General features: G+C 39.1%; 1 protein-coding gene across 2 annotated transcripts in view; it reads left to right on the plus strand.

Annotated features, from left to right (window-relative positions):
• Positions 1-332: 332 nt before the first annotated feature.
• Positions 333-19,309, plus strand: part of CAMSAP2 (calmodulin regulated spectrin associated protein family member 2) — a 78,505-nt gene continuing 59,528 nt past the window's right edge. For both annotated transcript variants that reach the window (XM_054285636.1, XM_054285637.1), the window contains exons 1-2: positions 333-797; positions 13,172-13,431. In XM_054285636.1, coding sequence (XP_054141611.1) covers positions 659-797; positions 13,172-13,431 — 399 coding nt within the window. In that variant the 5' untranslated portion in view covers positions 333-658. The remainder of the gene's footprint in view (positions 798-13,171; positions 13,432-19,309) is intronic.

A 19,309-nucleotide genomic window follows, 5' to 3' on the forward strand; every position in this document is an offset into this window, starting at 1 on the left:
GCCCGGGCGGGGAGGCGCTGGCGGCACATGCGCAGCCGCCTTCGCCCATCCAGTGCGGCAGCCGCGGGTGGAGAACCGCAGCGGCATCGCCGAGCGGCGCGGGCAGCGGGGGCCGGCCGGGGGGCGCCGGGGCCGCCGGGCAGCGTTGGGGAGCCGGCTCTGCTCCCGGCCCGTAGAGGCCGCCGCTGGGGCGGTGCGGGGCCGTGCGACGTTTTGGGGCCGGACCCCGGCGTTTTGACATCCCGGCGCTGGGAAGGGCCGCGTCCCGGCCTGCGGCGGCTGCGGGGGCCCTGCCGGCGGCTCCCGCCCCGGGCCGGGGCACTGGCGGCCGCCTGGGGCGCCCAGCCCTGGCCGCGGGGTCTCCCCAGGGAACGCGGGGCCGGGGCCGCCGGGGGCATTTCTTCGGAGGCGGAGGGACGGCGGCGTGAGTGAATTGAGACAAAGAGCGAGGAGGAGGAGGAGGAAGAAGAGGACACTCGGACTCGGCTACATTCCTGTGCAGAGAAAGGCGGGAGGCGGTGTTAGCCCTTTACGGACAGCTGGGTCCGGCGCTGCTCTCAGCTGCTGTCGGCGTATTTACAGCCGGCTCTCCCGGCCGTGGGAGGAGGACGGAGAAACAACCATGTAAGTTCCCAATTGCCGGGGGTCCTGTGAGAAGATGGGGGATGCCGCAGACGCCAAGGAGATGAGGAAGACTTTCATTGTTCCTGCCATCAAACCCTTTGACCATTATGATTTCTCCCGAGCGAAAATCGCCTGTAATCTGGCCTGGCTGGTGGCCAAAGCCTTTGGGACAGGTAGGTGGCGTCTCCTTCTTCCCTTTCTTTGATGCTGGTTCCTGCTTGGTTGCTTCGCTACTGAGGACGTGAGAGCCATTCCCTGAGGAGCTGAGAAGGGGGGGGAGATGTGTGGGAAATGCTTTTGGTCTGTTCCCTTATCCTTAAGATCTCTTACCCCTTGTGAGATGTTTTGTTTTTCTTTTGTTTTTCCTTAATTACACTTAGTCTTTTTGGAGTAGCCCCACTGTTTCCATCAGCAAGTAAATTTTGTGTATTGGTGCTCATATTGTTTTCCTTGAGTGAATCGATCTCTGTAAATAGTATTTTATTTATTACTCTGGTCACACTTCTACGATGCGAAAAAACCCCAGCAATCCACGTCTGTCATCTTGAAAATTTTCCTGGTATTGCTTAGGAGCAGAATTGGGGGCTGGCAATGGAAATGGGTTCTGACATGTGTGACAGTAGCCTGTAGCCATTTGAGTGGTTCAGCAATAAGAAGGTTTCAGGGAAAAGAGCATTTAGTGCCAGGTTTCGGCCTGCACAATACAGAAGGCTCTCCTTGTCTGTAAGTGTAAATGGAATCGATTTGTAATGCCTCCAAAAGGCATCAGTGCTCTGTCGTTGAAAACCTTGGACCTTGAGGAATACCAGACCTATTATTCTGTGCCTGAAATATTATTGGGCCTTGAGGAATACCAGACTTGCAGAGGTCTTCTGAGGGAAGCATTTTGAAAATTTACCAAGCTGGGGGATTTTTGTTTGGGTTTTGTTTGTTTGTTTTGGAATTTTTTTTAGGTTTGTTTTTAATTAAATTTTTTAGCTTTTTGGGGGGACTTGGGGTTGTTTGCTTATTGTTTGTGGGTTTTGGCTTTAGTATACCTGTAGTGTTGTAATAATTTAATATTCTGTTCATTAAAAATAATGTGTTTTTTGAAAGGTGAGGTAGATATCAACAATCATTACTTTTGCCATTGTTTATTTAAAAAATAACAGGAAAAGGTTCCTTCTTATGGAGTATTGCACCTTTTACATTTAGGGCCAGGGTGCTGTTATGTATTTAGCCTGGGTTAGGATGTATTTAGCATGTCTTTGTGGGACACACTTCTGGGAACTCATATTTGATGCAATGCTTCCAAAAAGTCACTTTTAAAGTGCTTGAATCTAGTGAAATTTCAGTGAGTGCATCACTTTAAAAAGAAAGAAAATATCAAAATATTGTTTCCATATAAAGATTTGTCAGTAAACTCTACTTGCTTTTCTTTGTGAATTCTGGACCAATAATATTTTGATATATGGCTTTATTAACTATGCAGGTATGAGAGGTAAAACAGTAGGGAAAATTCTTGGAAGTACCTAATTGAACATTTTCAGAGATGATTATATTTTTAGGTAGCTTGGTTCCATAGGGTTTACTCATAGGATTCTGAGTGTACAATGCTTGTACAATTATATAACCCGGCCTTCTAACCTGAAAACTTTTTTCTACTGGAGTTTGACAGATTCCCAACCTATGGTTGAAATGTCTTGATTCATACTGGTTGAGTTTCTATTGCATGTGTAAAGCCACTTGCAGGGAACTTTTCTGCTACTTTTTATAAAAAGTGTCATCCAAAACAAATTCCTTGACTCTTTCATGACTGGGGTTGTTCTGAGATGCTCAAATAAAACATGATCAGGGGGAATAATTGCTCCATCTGCTCTCTAATCACTGCAGTAATGTAACAGAAGGAAGAGAGGTAAGCACACACATTTGTAGTGTGTGGTCCCAATTCATTGTGATGTTTCTGGTCCCAGTTCTTCCACTAGGTTAATGTAACTAGAAATGTCAAAGAAAAGTTTGGCTGAAGTAGGGAAAGACAGTATTCAGGACTTGCATGTCTGCAGTACAAATGCTTCCTTTATACTTGGAGTGAAACAGAAGAACTGACCTTCACCTTTTCCAAGAAGGAAGGAAGTTTGGGTTGGTTAAATTATTTTAGTTCTTAGGAATAAATCACAGCCTCAGTCATGTCTTCTAACTACTGCTATATACATTTGTACAGAGAAACACAAAGGATGATTAGTGTGTTTATGGGTGCCACATTTTATTTCTTTTTTTGAGCTTGAAGTATTGAAGTTCCCTAAGGCTGCAGGGGAAGGTGAAGGGTTTTTCCCTATGAAACAAAGTAATGCAGTTCACTTTCATTAAGGAAAAGCATAGGTTGTTACAATCATGTATCCATTAAAGAAATCCAATTCTTTATGTATCAAAGGGTGCATCTTTCAGTGGATGGCTTTCACAGTCTTAAAACATATTTCAATACAATCAGAGTTGTGGATACAGCTTGACTATGTGTTGTGCATTTGCTTTGAAAAATCCTTAGAATAGGTACTGTTCATTACCATTTCTAATGACTTCTGGTGTTTCATTGATACCTAGATCCAAAAACTCAGAGAAAAATTGTCTCTTGCTATTGTCCTTGGTTAAAGTGCAAGTGTAGAGTTTGATCCACAACACAGGCAGGTCAAAAGAAGTTGTCCTATTAGTGAGGTGTCACAGGAGAGTAAGTATGTATTAACAGTCATGTTGAAGGCATCTTGTATGAAGAATTGGTTAAGAAATACTAATTGAAGAAGGAATTCATATTTAAATGTTGAGGGTGTGTAGGATTTTATATCAGTGTTAGGACATGTCAGATTAAATGTTTTGTAATAATCAAATTGTTTAAGTGACACAACTTGCAGTAACTGAAAGGGAGAAAATTAACAAGTGTGAAGTATAAAAGGGGGAATGTTTGACTTTAGAAATTAAATCTGTAAATACTTAATTTCAGCCTTGTCTCCCAATGCTGGCAGTTAACTTTTTCAGTATAGAAAAATTTCTTCCCAAAGAACTGGGTGAACTGTATAGGCACTATAACCTTCAACTTAAAAGTATGATGGGACTTACTTCATAGGAATAAGTTGAAAAATGTCTTCATGTTGTGGTAGTCTGTGCTGTTTTTACTTCTAAAAGATGAGAATTGTGTTTCACTGTTTTGGAATGTGAAGTTTTTGCCTTCTCAGTCTGCTATAGTAATACAAAATGTGCCTGAAAAATTTGTTATTCATCCATGTTCCTAAAGACAGGCTGAGCTAAATATACATCATTCCTGACAGATGTTTGTTTAGCCTGTTTTTTGAAAATCACTAATTATAGACTTTCAACGGCATGTCTTTTAGTCAGTTTGGACCTCATTTATTTTTAGATGTTTGAGCAGAATCTTGATGTCTTTTGCTCCCTTGTTAAGCCATTACTTGCCCTCTTCCTGATGCTTCTGAGAATGGTGGGCATGTTACATTTTTATAACCCCTTTCATACAATAAAAGCAATGTCTGTTATATTGCTTGGACAAAACAGACTTCTTTTTGGTAGGTCAAACTTTTTTTTGCTCTCTGTGTTTATTAGGGGCTTGGGGTTGTTTGTTTTGGGGTTTTTTTGCTTGGTTGGTTTTTTGTATAATTTTTTCCTGTGGTTGGTTTACATGAGCTCTGTATTTAAATCTAGATCTGTTGGTCTAGCTAAACCGTTACCAATACAAGGTAAATTTGAAGAATTATTTCATGTTTCCAACCTATAATACTCTGATTTATTCACTAAAATATGATGTTTGCCATTTCTGCCTCAGCCTAGAATTGTTGACTCATGCAGTCTGTGATTCACTGTAGCTCTCTATCTTTCTCTGCAGAGCTGCTGCCTACTCAGTTGTTCCCATCTTATAATTGTACTGTTGTAGGTTCCTGCTTTGCAGCTATACTTACATAACTGCATCCTATTTCCAAACCACTCCTTCCACTTATCAAAATTATCTTGAATTATAATTTTGTCCTCCAAGGTGCTCCCAATCCTTCTGTAGCTTGGAATCACTTCTCTACAACCTTGTCTAGTGTGAAGAAAGATGTGAGCTCTTGAACCTGGAAGTACATGTTCTTCCCATTTGGTAGGGGACATCTGAGTACTCTTGGAAAATGGTTTTTCAAACCGCTTTTCATCCAATTTTTAGTTACAAACTTAAGAGAATATCTGTGTCTGATTTTCAGAAAAATATGGGAACAGTTTTAAATCAAGTTAAAGCTGCTGCAACTTTACTATCCATACAATATATTATTCTGTTTCAGTAATACATGTAACTGGTTAGCATGAGATTTTTATTTTTATTTTTGGACAAGAATAAACTAAAAGCAAAATAAAATGACAAAATCTGAGCAATTGCCATAAACATTTTTGTGTTTTCTAAAGTAAAAATAAGATAGTGTACCTTTTAACCTTAAATTTCACATTAAATGTATCCTTTATAGGTGTTTGAAGCAATAGCTTACAATTGCATCATCTACAAGTAAATATTACCCAAGAAACCTAAAATAGCTTTCTCCTGATGATTAATGTTTTCAGAACTGGTATGTGGCTACTTACTGCTCTCTGCCCATGTTGCCAGCAGAGCCATGAAGGGAGGAAATGAACACTGTGTATCTGACAGAAACAAGTTTGTAGCTAAATACTCTCATCTGTTGGATGTTGCAGGCCAGAGCAAATTTTAATCTTTTTCTAGCAGAAGTAATTTCTTCACTTGTATTCAGTCTGGCAGTAGCAAAACCTTGTAGAAGGGTTTGGAGTTCAAAAGCAAATGTTTGAGATTCTTGTGAGAATTTTTTTATGTAGATTTCATTACCTCTCTGAAATAGTTGCTGACAAATGGATACTTCAGTCAGTCCTACTACAATCAGTGGGTTAGACAGATCATCTACTGAGATCTTTTACGTGGAAGGTGGCTGTATCACTCCTTTCTGTAGAGCACATTTGTAATGTAGTTTGAGTGTAGATCACTTTTTTGAAGTAAATACATAAAATTACATGAACTTCTGGATCTGTTGGGTTTGACAGAGCCCTCTGAAGTTGTCCTGTGCGTGTACAAGTGTAAAGGAAGGTGATCAGTAAGGGGACAGTTGCAGGATTGGCAGCTGACAATGGACCTTTGGGGTATGGAATCTGTTCTTTCAATGAGCCTTTGAGCCTGTTTGCCTTTTCCACTCTGAGTGCTTGTCTGCAGAATGTAACAGATCTGACAGAGACTGTAGCCAAACACTCACTGATTTCAGGTGATGAGATGAAATATATTTCTTCTCCCTATACCTGGTGTCTCTTTATATTTTTTGAACCACCATTGCAGTTACTACTGAAAATATAGTTTAAAATTTTCCCCTTCCCCCTATGATTTATGGTCATCTGTTGTGTTGCTTGAGTGACTCCATGTTTGAAGGTGGCTCTCATTCAAACTTCAAGAGTATTTGTATGCTGTTGATCAGGAATGTGTCACTTTTTCAATAAGATATTTTAATGTAAGTAATTTCCATTCTACAGTTAGCACAACTGGATACAATTCCAGTCCTGAAATGAGTAACTTTCAATACTTGCTCTGCTAAACTGAGAGCTCTGAATGATTGTTTTTGCTGATCATTCTGGAAAATGAGGATAGAAGTGAAAAATTCTCAAGACATCATAAGAAAAGTAGAGCGAATTCTTCCTCTTCCCCTTCCTTTTTATTTTGTGCAATTGGACAATACATTTTTACTGCATCAGGTGGTAATAATAAACATTTCTGCTACGGAATTGAAATGTAATATTTGAAATCTATTTGCCAAATGTAAGATTTGTATAGTTCTAGCTGTTTCCTACATGTTTGCTTTTATTCAGTTGAAAGCAGTCTTACACTAAGAGAACCTGCAAGCCAAACACCTAAGATGATGTGTCCATTCACATCTATCTGGCAAAAAGTTTTCTTTGGCTTAATGAAGTCTAGTAAAAAGTTCAAGAAGTGTTTCTCTCTAATTTTCTGAAACAGCTTTTTCCCTACTCCATAGGATATTTAAGTCATGACTTGTCTATAATAGTCAGCAAGGTGCTAGCTGGGTGAGATAGGATTATAATTATAGTATTATCTTTACATTTCTCATAACTTGCCTCTCCCAAAAATAAGTTCTGAAGGCATTTATGTTAATGAAAATTGATCCCCGTATTGGCAGGGTTAATTCTAAGTAATTCTTTTGTTTATTAAACCTGAATCAATACACAGATTTTAGTAAAATAGATGCCAATCTTCCCATTTTAATAAGAAATGCCAGTACCAGACACATTCTGTAGGTTCTGTGAGGAGCACATTCCTGTTGTGCTGCTGAAGGCAGAATATTGGATGGGATAGGCACTTACTGTGACACTTAATAGAGCATTTCTTTTGTGATTTGCAGTGTTCAAAGAACAACTGAAGTCTGGTTAGGCTATGAAAGTAGAGCTGTGCTTGTTTTTTCCTTGAATGTTTTGGGGTTGGTTTGTGTTTGGATTTTAGGGGATTCTTTAGGATTTTGTTTGGGTTTTGGTTTTTAATTGTTTTAGTTTGAGGAGTTTTTGTTTGTTTGTTTTTTGTTTGTTTCCTTTTTTTGAATGAGGAATCCCTTTTAAGTGCAGAACAGCTGTTGAAGCAGTGGATAATGGTCTATTTTTGTAGCATCTAGAGGCAGGAGGGTAAGATCTGTTTATTCATAGTAGTTCTGTGATGCTAAATTCAAGAATCTCTTGAGTTCATCTTAGTAAGGTGGATAAAGCTAAGAATGGTTATACTGAGGCTGAGTGTGCCATCAATTGAGTGTTGGCCTTTCAGATAGTTGTCTCTAGACAGAAGTACACCTACAGCCTGCTAGCCAAGAGCAATGGAAGTGGCAGATTGATTCAACAAACCAAAAAATAAAAATTATCTTGTAATCTCTACTCTCTCATTTTGTTTTCTGCTTCCCGATTAAAAGTCTTGTTTCTTGATGGTGTCTCCAAAATAAAATAGTAAATTGAAATGTCTCCCTCTTCTATTGAGTCCACTAAAAAAAACTCACTAGAAGTTGAATAATATAATTCTGTCTTCTCTGACCTGTTTTCAATTCTTGGACTCTTGACTTCTGTGCAAGCTCTGCTGTCTTGTGCCCAGATTGTGAATATGGCACCAGAATCCTCGTTGGCAAGTGGGAGTCTGAATGAGGTAACTCAACACAGCCATTTCCTGGCAAAAGCACACCTTTGCTGAGCTGCAGAACTCCAGCAAGTCCATTAAGATTTGGCATACATTCATCTACTGGTTTGCACTAGGAGGTGGTTAAAGGTATTAGAATTTTCATTAAACAATTCTGTATTATATCTCAGTCTTCTACAAATATTTTTTTCTTCTTAATGTCTTTGTGCATTGATGTCAGTAACCTGTAGAGAGGAAGTTTTCTAGACTGAGGCTTAATGTGGCCTTGTGGCTCCCAAAAGTGATGGCATCATTTAATTAGAAAGCCCATGGCAAAATATTTTAATTTGTTTTATTGTCCTCAGGAATTAAAAAAAGGCAAAACAAACAAACAACATGGAGACCTTGTTGACAAAGACTTCTAAGCTTTTGGACATTGTTAAGGCAAGCGTTCATAAATCTGAAATTGTTTACTGGTATAAAGTTGAAAATCTCAATAGTTGTGTAAAGGATTGTATTCATCTCTGTGGAAGCATGGAAACTTTACAAAAAACCCAATTTGTTTTTAAAGAAAATGTAGACTTTTCACGTTAACGCAAGCCGTTTTTTCCAAAGAACAAATTCACACTGTCTTCCAAGGAGTAATTCATACCTATCTGAGCAGGGAGATTTTCTTATAAAGCAACTTTTAAAGGTAAATTCAGTAGTGTTATGCATGAATTAATTTTAGACCATTCCTTTCCTTTAAAATGGTCTGTTGAAATGGAAAGTTAAGTTGCATTTCTATCTCACAGTGGGGAGTGTTCTGGTTTTGTCTGGAACAGAGAGAATTTTCTTGCTGGTAGCTGGTGCAGGGCTGTGTTTTGGGTTCAGAGTGAGGGCACTGTTGCTAACACTCTGGTGTTTCAGTGGTTGCTCACTGGTGCTGTCTCTAAGCCAGGGACTTCTCTGTGCTCGTGGCAGCCAGGAGGTGCAGGAGGAGCTGTGAGGGAGCGTGGCCAGGACAGCTGAGCTGAGCTGGCCCCAGGGCCAGGGCAAACCATGGCTGCTGTGCCCAGCAGGGGCTGGGGGAGCTGCCTGGGAGGGGCTGGGAGCTGCTTGGGAATGGACTGTCTCTCTTTTTCCCTTCCATTGTTATTATTGTTATAATGTTTTACTTTATTTCAGTTATTAAACTGTTTTTATCTCAGCCTGCAGGAACTACCTTTTTCCAGCTTTCCTCCTTATCCTCCCATCCCAGCAGGGAGAGTGGGGTAAAGAGCAAGCAGCTGGGCAACTTTGTTGGAACTGGGGTTAAACCACAACAGGGAGCAATGATTATCCTGCATTTGTTTTAAAACTTTGAATAAGCTCTTAAATTTTTCTTTCTTCTCTAGAAAGAGCATCTGCAGGACTTTTCATTCATTGATCATTTATGAAAAATCACCTGAAGATACATTGATTACTTTTTTGAAGTTAGCTTGGTGGTTAAATTTGAGTCACAGACTTGGGCTAATGTGGTATTATTTCTTTTTTGTTCTTTTCTCTGTGTCTTGAACTTGCCCGTTAGCTGCATTAATTCTCTTCATAGTACAATATTTACAAATTTCAAAATGTCAAAATGATTTCCAAAGCTATGGTCCTGCTCACAATTCTAGGAAAAAATAGGGTGGTCATCTAGTTCAGCTTCCTTCTCCAGGAAGGGCCAGCCTCAAAGTTAGAGAGGTTTCCCAGGGCCTTTTTTTGAGAGTCCCTGTGGATGGCACTTTCGCAGCTGGGTCCCCAGGCAACCTGCACCTGTGCTCTTGGTCTCTTGAAAAGCTTTTCCCTTGCATGGGCCCATGAGCCCTGCCTTTATCCAGGTGCGTGTTTCCAAGGCCTGTTGGCGCTAGCAGAGTGCAGGCAGATCCTGCCCCTTGTCTCCAGCACTGTCCCCAGTCTCCTGTGTCACCTGCATTGCTTGTGTTAGCACTCAGTGTCCCCATACACCCCTCTGACATAATTACCAGGCATTTCAAGGTCAGATGGTGTTTTATGGCAATATGTGCAACAAGGTATTTCTGTTAAAATGGGTCATTTGCCTCAGAGTTTAATCTTGAATGATTCTTCTTTGTCAGCTGGGCAAAGGAAGACTGGTAAAATGCACGCATTGCAGATTAGTGTTAAGATTCTTCTCTGCCTAGCAGAGCCTGTGTAACAATCTCTAGTCCTGACAGAATTGTTAATAAAGGCTCTTGACCCTGCTGATTGTGCTGGTAATCTGCTGGGAACTGATGGAGCCTTGAAATTCCCTGCTGCAGGACTCCAGAGGCAGCACATGCCAATTCTGGAAGGACTTCTATCTGAGATAGGTAACAGACAGAAAACTATCTGCTGTGGGGGTTTTTGTTTCCTTTTTCAACTCTAACATGAGAGCACAGCTTGAATCTTCTATCAAGAGCTATTCTGATATCAAACAGTTTAATGTATGTTCTGAAGTGGGGGAAAGTGCCATGTTTCTGCCTGTGCAGAGGGAAGTCTGACAGGAATTTTTGTAAATAATTCTGATCTTGTTGCACTAAAGATTTCTTGTTTGTGTGCTTTCACATTTTTTATACATTCAGAATATGCCTGTAGCCACAGCTTCTCTTCCTAGCCCTTTGTTTCCTTATTTTATTTTTCTAATAAATTTATTTTTCTGGTTTTATTTTTATGAAGACCAATAAGTTTCTTTTCCAGATTTATTTTTGTGTATGCCAATGAAGTAAAAGAAATGGCATACATGTCATTTTGTCTTTTTCTGTATTTTCAGAAGCAGAACTAAGCTTTATAAATAATTCTATTTGCCTTTGCTAGTCATCATGTTGATTTTTTTTTTAGCTGTATTGAGTTTTTAATTACAAAATCCCAGCAGCGGATGTCATTCTTTAATGATAAATGTATTTATTGCATCTTGTCACTTTTGTATGTGCTTCAGTGATACAGAAGAAGAGAATTAACAGGCATTGGGTTTGTTATTTACTGTCTTGAGATTTCTCTAATGGCTCAGATTTTCAGGCTTGAGATCTGTCTTTGTCTTCAGTGGATCTGAACCACAGAGTATGTGACTTCTGTTTGAGTGTAGCTAAGTACTCCTGCCTCAAGAGGGTTTTTTTCATATAGGAATGAGGCTTTTTAAAGTCTTCTAAGAAATTACATTTGTCTTTATCTGTTCCTCCCTGCTTCCCCTCATCCCCATTGAAATTGTCATCTGCTTCAAAAAAGGGTGTGTGGATTTTGGTTTGGGTTTTTATTTGGTTGGTTGGGTTGGGCTTTTGTTGTGGGGTTTTTTTTTTGTCTCTTTCAAAAGCAAAATCTGCTGCCTGTGCATTGTGAGATACTTACAAAAAATGTTTTCTAATCCTCTCTAGCTTGAAGTAGCATAAAGAGAGTTGGCATTTGGAATTGTAGAGGGTAAAGTCCTGGTGAGAATTGAGCTCCTGATACTGGAGATGGATCATTAGGGACTTCAGAAATAACAAGTTTAATATTTAAATAGAGTGTAGTCAAACAGGGAAAAGAAAGAAGGTCAGGTAGAATTAAGATAGATGAAAACAATACCTGGGGAAGCAGGTATCTAGCAGCTCTGAGATCCTCAATTAGAAATGCTTTGTGTTGGACTGGATGACTCTGGATCATCATCTGGATCACAGTCAGCTGGGAAGTGGAAGAGAAGATGGAAATATCTCCTGACACCAGTAGATATTTTTGTTAGCAGTTTTGTTATCATCTTGTAAAAAAGTAGGGCTTCTTTACAAGATGATAAGAAAAGGCATTAGCTTTGTGTTTTAAAGGGCAGAGTAGTTGTGCTGATGGTATATTTTGGTCTGTATTCTAAAGCAGAGCTGTCAGTTTTCTTGCCAAATTTAGGCTCATGGTTCAAGCAAGTGACAAACTATGTCTCTTTCCCTTGATACTCTGAATTGGCAAAAGAAGCAGCAATATCTTACCCTTTCCTACCACCCTTCCAGCATTTAAAGCATGTGTTAATATTTCTTTCACTTCTTGCATTCTGCAAAGCGTGTGTTCCCTCACAACTAGAAGGCAGCTGGCACCTTGCAGAGCCCATCATGGCAGCACATGAACTGCAATAGAATATGTATGAGGAAGAAGATAATCTGTCATTATCTTGTGATGGCATGTTCTGTTTTTTCTCTCTCTTCTCCTCCTCCACCCTTGCTGGGCTGTTTACTCCAGACTGATTCAAACCTTGTCTGTTTAGCCATTTATCCAGCTGAAGGCAAAGGGAATAGAAACTTGAGTTGCATCACTGCTTTCCTACGCGCTTATTTTTTCTTCTAGCAATTAAATAGGGTTTTTACATTTGGACTCAGGAAAAGAATCACATGCTCTTTATCCCATAAATGTTGTTGGCTTAACTAATTTTACAACAATAGAGAATGAAATTCTTCCAGGAGGAAAATGAAGCATCTTGCAGTGTGTATGCCTGAAAATCTGAAAGTTATTTTCCACTTGACTCATGATTTAATTTAATTTCATCTAATACCATATTTAATTAATATATAGTTGCTAAATTTGTGGTAGACAATTATAGTCTGCCTGTATTGTGTTGTCTACAGTCTTTGAAAAAATTGTTGATTGTCTTGGAATGCTAATTTTGGAGCTAAAAATCTCAGCATAGATTTGCGTAGCTTTCTGTGGGTGCTAAGCCAGCTTGCTGAAAAAGTATTAAAACCAGAATTTTAAGGGAAGTCAGTAACATAACAAGGCAAATAAGAACTCAGTATTTTGTCAGAGAGAAAGTGATCATATTTTTTATTCTTTCTCCATTCTTCTGATTTCAGTCAAAAGCCCATATATTTATGCTTAACTGCTGAATTGTCATCATTCTGTGATGCATGACCTTTGAAATAAACAGTATTGTAATCAAAATTCTCCTGCATATACAGAAACTAGAAGGCTGCTGTTTGTCTTGAATTTTTCTGTGCTGAAACATAATGTTTCACTTCCATTTTGTTATTGTAATAGAGTCCAGGGTTTGTGTTTAAATGGTGTTGTTCTGCCTTTTTATGTCTGACCTATATAATATCATGCCAAAGGAAATGAGAATGTTTGGGCATGTATTTGGAGAAGCCAAGCCATCATTAATGTAATGATGATGTAAACCACAGGTTGGTCTTCTGTTGTGGCCTTTGCAGTGGGAGACACTTTGAATTTTTCTCAAATTTCTATTTATGGTTCAAATATTACCTTTGTATGAAATTTTCCCCAGAATTTTATAACATAATTGCTGGCATAGACTTTGGCCTCTCCCCTTGGTTAAGCTTTCTTCAACATAATTTTGAGTTCACATATAGTTGTAAAAAATCCCTTAATAGTCTAAGTGTCCTTTCTGTTACTGACTTGTGCTCTGTTTTGTAGAGAATGTTCCAGAAGAGCTCCGAGAGCCGTTTTACACAGACCAGTATGACCAGGAGCACATTAAACCACCTGTGGTGAACTTGCTGCTGTCTGCCGAGCTCTACTGTCGTGCTGGGAGCCTTATTCTCAAGAGTGATGCTGCAAAACCCCTTCTAGGTCATGATGCTGTTATACAAGCCCTGGCACAAAAAGGCCTTTATGTCACTGACCAAGAAAAGTTGGTGACCGAACGAGATCTTCACAAAAAACCCATTCAGATGGTGAGTGTTCCAAGCTGGTGTGTTCCATCTCTTCTCTCCATCTGTGTACTCCCACTACCTGCAGATCTGTCTTTTAAAATGCACCATTATGTTGAAGTATTTTTCACAGGAGTTCAATGGGATTCATTACTGGGAAGTTTATAATTGTTTTGGTTTAGGAGTTTTTTTCATCTCATCAGCTGTCAGTGCAGGTGTATTTCTTCTGTATTAATGCTAGAATACACCCCTTGTCTTCCTACTTAGTTAAAATGTTACATTTTTAAGTATAGCAGTGACAATATGATCACTCGGATTTCAGTTTTACAGCACTGACTGAATGTGAATATTTCTGTGTTGGAAAAGTTTGAAAACATTATTCTTGGGCAGAAATCTTTGGTTAAAAGCTTGAAAAAGAAGTTTTAATGGCAGGCAATTCAGCCTAATAACATTGAAGAGTCACCTGTTGCACATTAAGTCAGTGTAAAACACACAACAAAAAATATGTCTTTCCTTTATATAACTGCTAATTAAAGCATTAGTTCAAGTGATGAATGATTCTATTAGTAAGCTTCAAAGTCATGGGGTTTCTGCTTGGTTTGGAGCTGAGTTATAAAAAATTACCTGTAAAAAGGATGTCTACATATGTTTGTTTAGCAAATGGCAGTATGATAGAATAAGATGCTAATTCACTTAATTTAAAGTTAAATATTTGAAATGTTCACCCTTTTATATTTGTATTTAATATAGAGAATAAATTAAGTAAACAAAGTTTTTGTGGTCAGTGACCTGTAGCTGCCTCTAGAATGAAGGTGTGTGGAAATGAGTATGCTATGGTGATCTTGGAGGTGTTTTCCAATCTAAATAATTCTATGTTTCAAGTGATGAAAAAATTTGCGGGATACTTGCAATACTTGTGGGTGGTTAGGAGTGTTCCTGATGTTCACAGAAGTCACAGTATTTAAGAAACAAACTTTTTGACTGTTTATGTTTTTGCAGAACTTAATTCTGTTCTTGCTTCTGAGGGAAAATAAGGTTAATGACTTGCATTTATGAACCTCTGGTTACTCCATTTGATTCTTTTAATGTGATCCCTGTCTAGAGTAGTTGTAAGAGTCATTTCTTCCCAGAGTTCTCAGTTGAAAATAAAGGTGTCAGTATTATCTAGTTTGGTTTGCTGATGTTTGATTTAGTAATTCATATTGCTTAAAATGCACTTCAGTAGTCATTTTCTATTTCCCCATGCCTGTGGGGCTGTTTGTGTGTTTTCCCAGTGTTGTTCAGGTACAGTCAGCAGGAAGTTATTGACACATGAACATCATAAGAATTGGTGTCCCCAGGTTCCTGCTGTGCCCAGGGCACTGGTCCCCACTCCAGCACCAGGAACAGATGGGTGCACTGTTGCTGTTGTCAGTTCACAGCTGGGCTGTGGCAAGGACAGGGAACACAACTGGCCTGGGCAGAGACAGCCTTGTCCAAAGCAACTGCTGCCAAAGAAGTGGCTGTGAAGTTGGAGTCTCCATACTAACATCCCAAGCCCAAGAGTTTTACTTTGTTAAACCATGCTCTTGTTCCTATGCAAGTTCCTAGCAGCAGCATTCTATTTTAATTGGAAAGCCTCAACCCTTTTCCTTATTATACTATTAGTAAAGCTGGCAGAGAACTTCAAATCTGGCTGTTGCAGTATTGACAGTCTTTTCCCTTGATGCCTTCCAATACTCTCTCCTATTATTCCATATGTCAGTTTCTACAAGTCTTACAAATTTAAATGTATATCCTGTTTTAGAGCATGGAATATTTTTTCTTTTTCAATTATGTAGAACAGAAAGTTTTCATTTGTAATTAACACATATGTTCCTCTAGTAGACCAGATTGTGTTAAACCCATGTAAAATGTACTTTTGAGTAATTTAATAGAACATAGTATGGTTGTCATTCCTTTTGCTAGCCTGTCTTCCCCAGGAATAGGGGAAAGATGTTAGTGGATATTTCTTATCTTCTCAGATGTACTGTACTTCCTCTAGCTGAAAAGGGGTGAGTTACAGTACAAAATGGAACTATGGAAATAGATTGGAGTAGGGAATGTTTTAATTTTGCACGTGCATTGTACTGTGTGTAGCTGTGGCCAACAGACTTGGAATTCCTTGGGCTGGATGTTTGCACAGTGACGTCTGTGGGGATTAATTGTTGACTTAGTTCCCATGTGACCCTTTAATGAAGCAGGCATTTTGGTCTTCTCTCTCTCAGGTGGAACTTTTCTTAGAAGGACCTTACATATTTAGGTCTGCAAAGTGTAGCAAATGGATGTGCTGCTTTTGCTGGGGTCAGGATAGATGGCACTTGGCTCGCAGTCCCAGCTGACTTGGCTGCATTAGTGTCTAACTGGAGAGGCTGCAGATGCTGTGTTTGTGTTTCCGTGTGTGTGCATACATGGTGTATGCATGTATACAAATCAGTGCCCTGGTGGAATGGGGTAGGAAAGAGGCACTGGTGAAATTAACCCATGGCAGCAAAGGCTTCTCTTAAAGCCTCCCTTCTGTGGTCTGATTCATTCTTTTACTGTTTCTCATGCTTGGTTTGTTCACATCTCCTATTCCATTTCTGGTGAAACCAAAAGCTGGGTTATTCAGTAGTATCTCAATTTCTGTTCTCCATGTATTGCAAGATATTAAAATTTAATTCTATGTTTATTTTTGTTAACTCTGTGTTTCATAGGATCATCCTCTTTTTAATTTTGGTAGAGGAGCAAAAGAACCAAAGAGCATGTTATTTCTCTTCTGGTTGACATGTCTTGGCTCTGCTCTGCTAGACTTCAAACAGTGCAGAAATAGTCTAGAGCTTGGAACTGAAAGTGTTGAACCAAGAAACAGAGTATTTTTCTCCTGGAAATTATACTTCTGTATGAAAAGAATTATTTGATGTTTCAAAAGTTTATGGAAGCTACGCTGTAAAAAACTTTGCAAAGATATTTATGTCAGTTGGCAAGTTCCAACTGCATTAAAAGAAAAAAAAATCTGTCTTCAGCAGGCATCCCCATATGGAAATGCAAGATTTTTTGACCTGCTATAGAAATCAGAAACAGCATAAGAATTCAGCATGATTCTGATAATATGCAATAGTTTTCTAATGCTTATGCATAGATCAGTATTCAAGTGAAGCTTAACTTTGTTTTCCTATGCTATTTATTTTTTAAAATTTTGTATTTCCTTCATAACCCAAACTGACTTAAACTATCAAATATCAGATACACAAGAGGAAGGCAATTTGGATTTTTTAATATTTTTTCTCATATAAGCATTTTATCTCTTTGTTTTAAAAACATATATATATATATTGCAGGATGAGTCAGAGGAGACTTTTATACAAATTTATCCATTACAACAAGAATTTTGTATTAACTGAGTAATTTATTTTTCATGTCAAATCATTTTACAAGAATTCTGATTTTTAATCAGGCTGGTCACTTGGTATTCATATGGTCTCTTTCAATTTGCTTCAAGTGCAGGGAAGAATAAACAGATTGAGAGAGGAATTAAGAAATGCTTTCCTTCCCTCAAGTCCCTGCAATGCACTTCTGCCATGTGGGGAAAGGAATAAAAAAGTCAGCATCTCAGTTCACTTTGCAGGGAAACTGAAGTTGAATAACTACCCCAGCAGTTTCCTAATGTGACAGGGCCGAAACAATCTGATTTTCTAGCTTGAGGAGTAGTAATGTCAAATATTGAATACTTGTTTAAAATCATTGTTGTTAGGGGGTGTAGAGATACAGTGATATTACAGACTTTTTCCAAATTTGCATCAGAAAAATCTATTTGCCTAAGCTTATTATTGTATATTGATGAAACATTCTTAGCTGACTACAAAAAATAGTTATTGACTTGCAAGGCATTTGAAAATATTTAGTTCTTAAATAAAATTTAGTGACTCAAAAATGGTTGGTGAATACCCTGTGTATAAATATCCAAGAAAGTATGCCATACAAATATTTTTTTATATTTCCAGTGTGGGAAAGTATAAAAGCCATGCTAAGCCTAATATAATCAAAAAGCATTACTTTTTGTCAAGAGTTGAATTCTCAATTCAGAAAAATAGTGTTGCAAGAAAGTCAACCAGCTGAGCAGCTAGTTTAAACTTGCACCCATGTATAATTGCTGTCATTAATCAAGTAACACCTAAATCCTTCATAAAATTCTACAATTTTCAGCCAAGATGGAGAGGGAATGAGAGGCTCCTGCAAAACCCCAGCAGTAAGTCCATAATAGCTGGTAGGAATAAAAATTGCTGCTTTCTTAATTCTGAGCTATTATTTGTGTGTATGGGGTTTAAATATAAAAAGTAGTGTGCTGTCATGCAAGTTGTATATCCATTTAGCTGCAAATTGCCTTCTTCCTTGAAGACATCTTCTGAGGAATTCTGGCAGTAATTTCTCTGTAGCAGTTTGTGAATCTGGACTGTAACTGAGGTGTAATTATGTGTGCCTGTATTAGCTGGTTAGTAGTCATCAGAAGTGCATGTTTGGGGCAAACACCTGTATTTCTTCCAGTCACTGCTCTCATGGTTTGCAGTGTGGGGGTGTTTCAGAGAGCACAAATGCAGTTTTTTTGAGCTTGTAAGCTGGAAGTTGGGCTCTAGGATCACACCTATTGCAGCCCACTTGCCAAGCCCATTTCCCAGGACTGGAGCACAGCTGGCTGAAGTGAATCCCCTGAGGAGGGAGCAGAGGTGAGCCCAGGGACCTTTGCACCAGTTTTGCTTTTCTGTTGTGCAGAACTGATTGCGGAGTTAATCCAAGCCAGCGAAACTGCTGTGGAAGGCAGGAGGAGTGGGGATTGATAGTGCTAGGTGTGTATGTACCACAGCCAGAGCCTGGCTCTCTTTCTGGATGAGATAACAGACAGTAAGTGGTTAACTCATCCTGCAATCCAGACTTTTGGTCTCCCTGGCAGACTGCATTCACTGGAAATGACAGTGCCTTTCATCAGCAGTGTTTCTCCTTGAGGAAGGGCTGCAGCAGCTCACCCTGTTACTTGCAGCTACATGCTGCAGTCTCTGCACTCCCAGGCTGTGCAGCTCCTTTAACTCTGCTCTGGAAAGCAGCACAACATGTACTAAGCACTTCACAGAACAAAGTAAGATGTGGTTTCTGCCCTGAAGAATATTTTTTTCTGGTTTTCGGCATGATGCAACAAGTTTCCATTCCATGCTATTGTAAATTAGGTATTAGATGAAGACATATAAAAAGAATTTGCAGTTACTTGACTTGAACCCATAGTTGCCATAATTTGTTAGTTAAAGCACCAGATTCTAACTGCTTTGTGATATATCTTTGATAGTAGTATGTTTTATAGAAGATTAAAATAATAAGCAAATGTAGTGGTGAAATAGAACCTGAGTTCAGTGAGTCTGATGTGCTGTGTAGAACCAGTCTGCTGGGAGTTTGGGCTGGGAAAATGTAATCTTTAGAGGTTCCATATTTTTTGTTCCATTTCTAGTCTCATCTCTTCACATGCATTCCTCATAAGGTTCTCATTTGCTTGAAAATAGGGATCCAGTATTTTTGCTGGATTTCCTGTGTCAAATACACCATCCCACTCCAGTCAGCACTGCACTAACTCCTGTTTGCCCCAGCAGTGTTGTACCAGGCTCCCTCACACACAGGGTGCCAGTCCACTCTGGGCCACAGGAACTGCTGCAGCCCTCCCAGAGTTCATTCTGCACGTACCATTTTAACACAGGACTTCATGTCCTATTAGCTTTTTTTCAAGCAATTTTTGTTGACTCATAGCCTGGGTATTTTGTTTTGCTTGCTGCTTGTATTTAATTATGTTTTTCTTGTATGTAGAAAATGCTTTTTTTTGTGTCTTGGGCAGTGTCTTGGGATGTTCTCTGCAGTATGTTTGTCT

Source organism: Melozone crissalis, unplaced genomic scaffold (assembly GCF_028551555.1).
Source record: "Melozone crissalis strain CALT ecotype California unplaced genomic scaffold, PUWL_Pcris_2 ptg000045l_1, whole genome shotgun sequence".
NCBI classification, from domain to species: domain Eukaryota; kingdom Metazoa; phylum Chordata; class Aves; order Passeriformes; family Passerellidae; genus Melozone; species Melozone crissalis.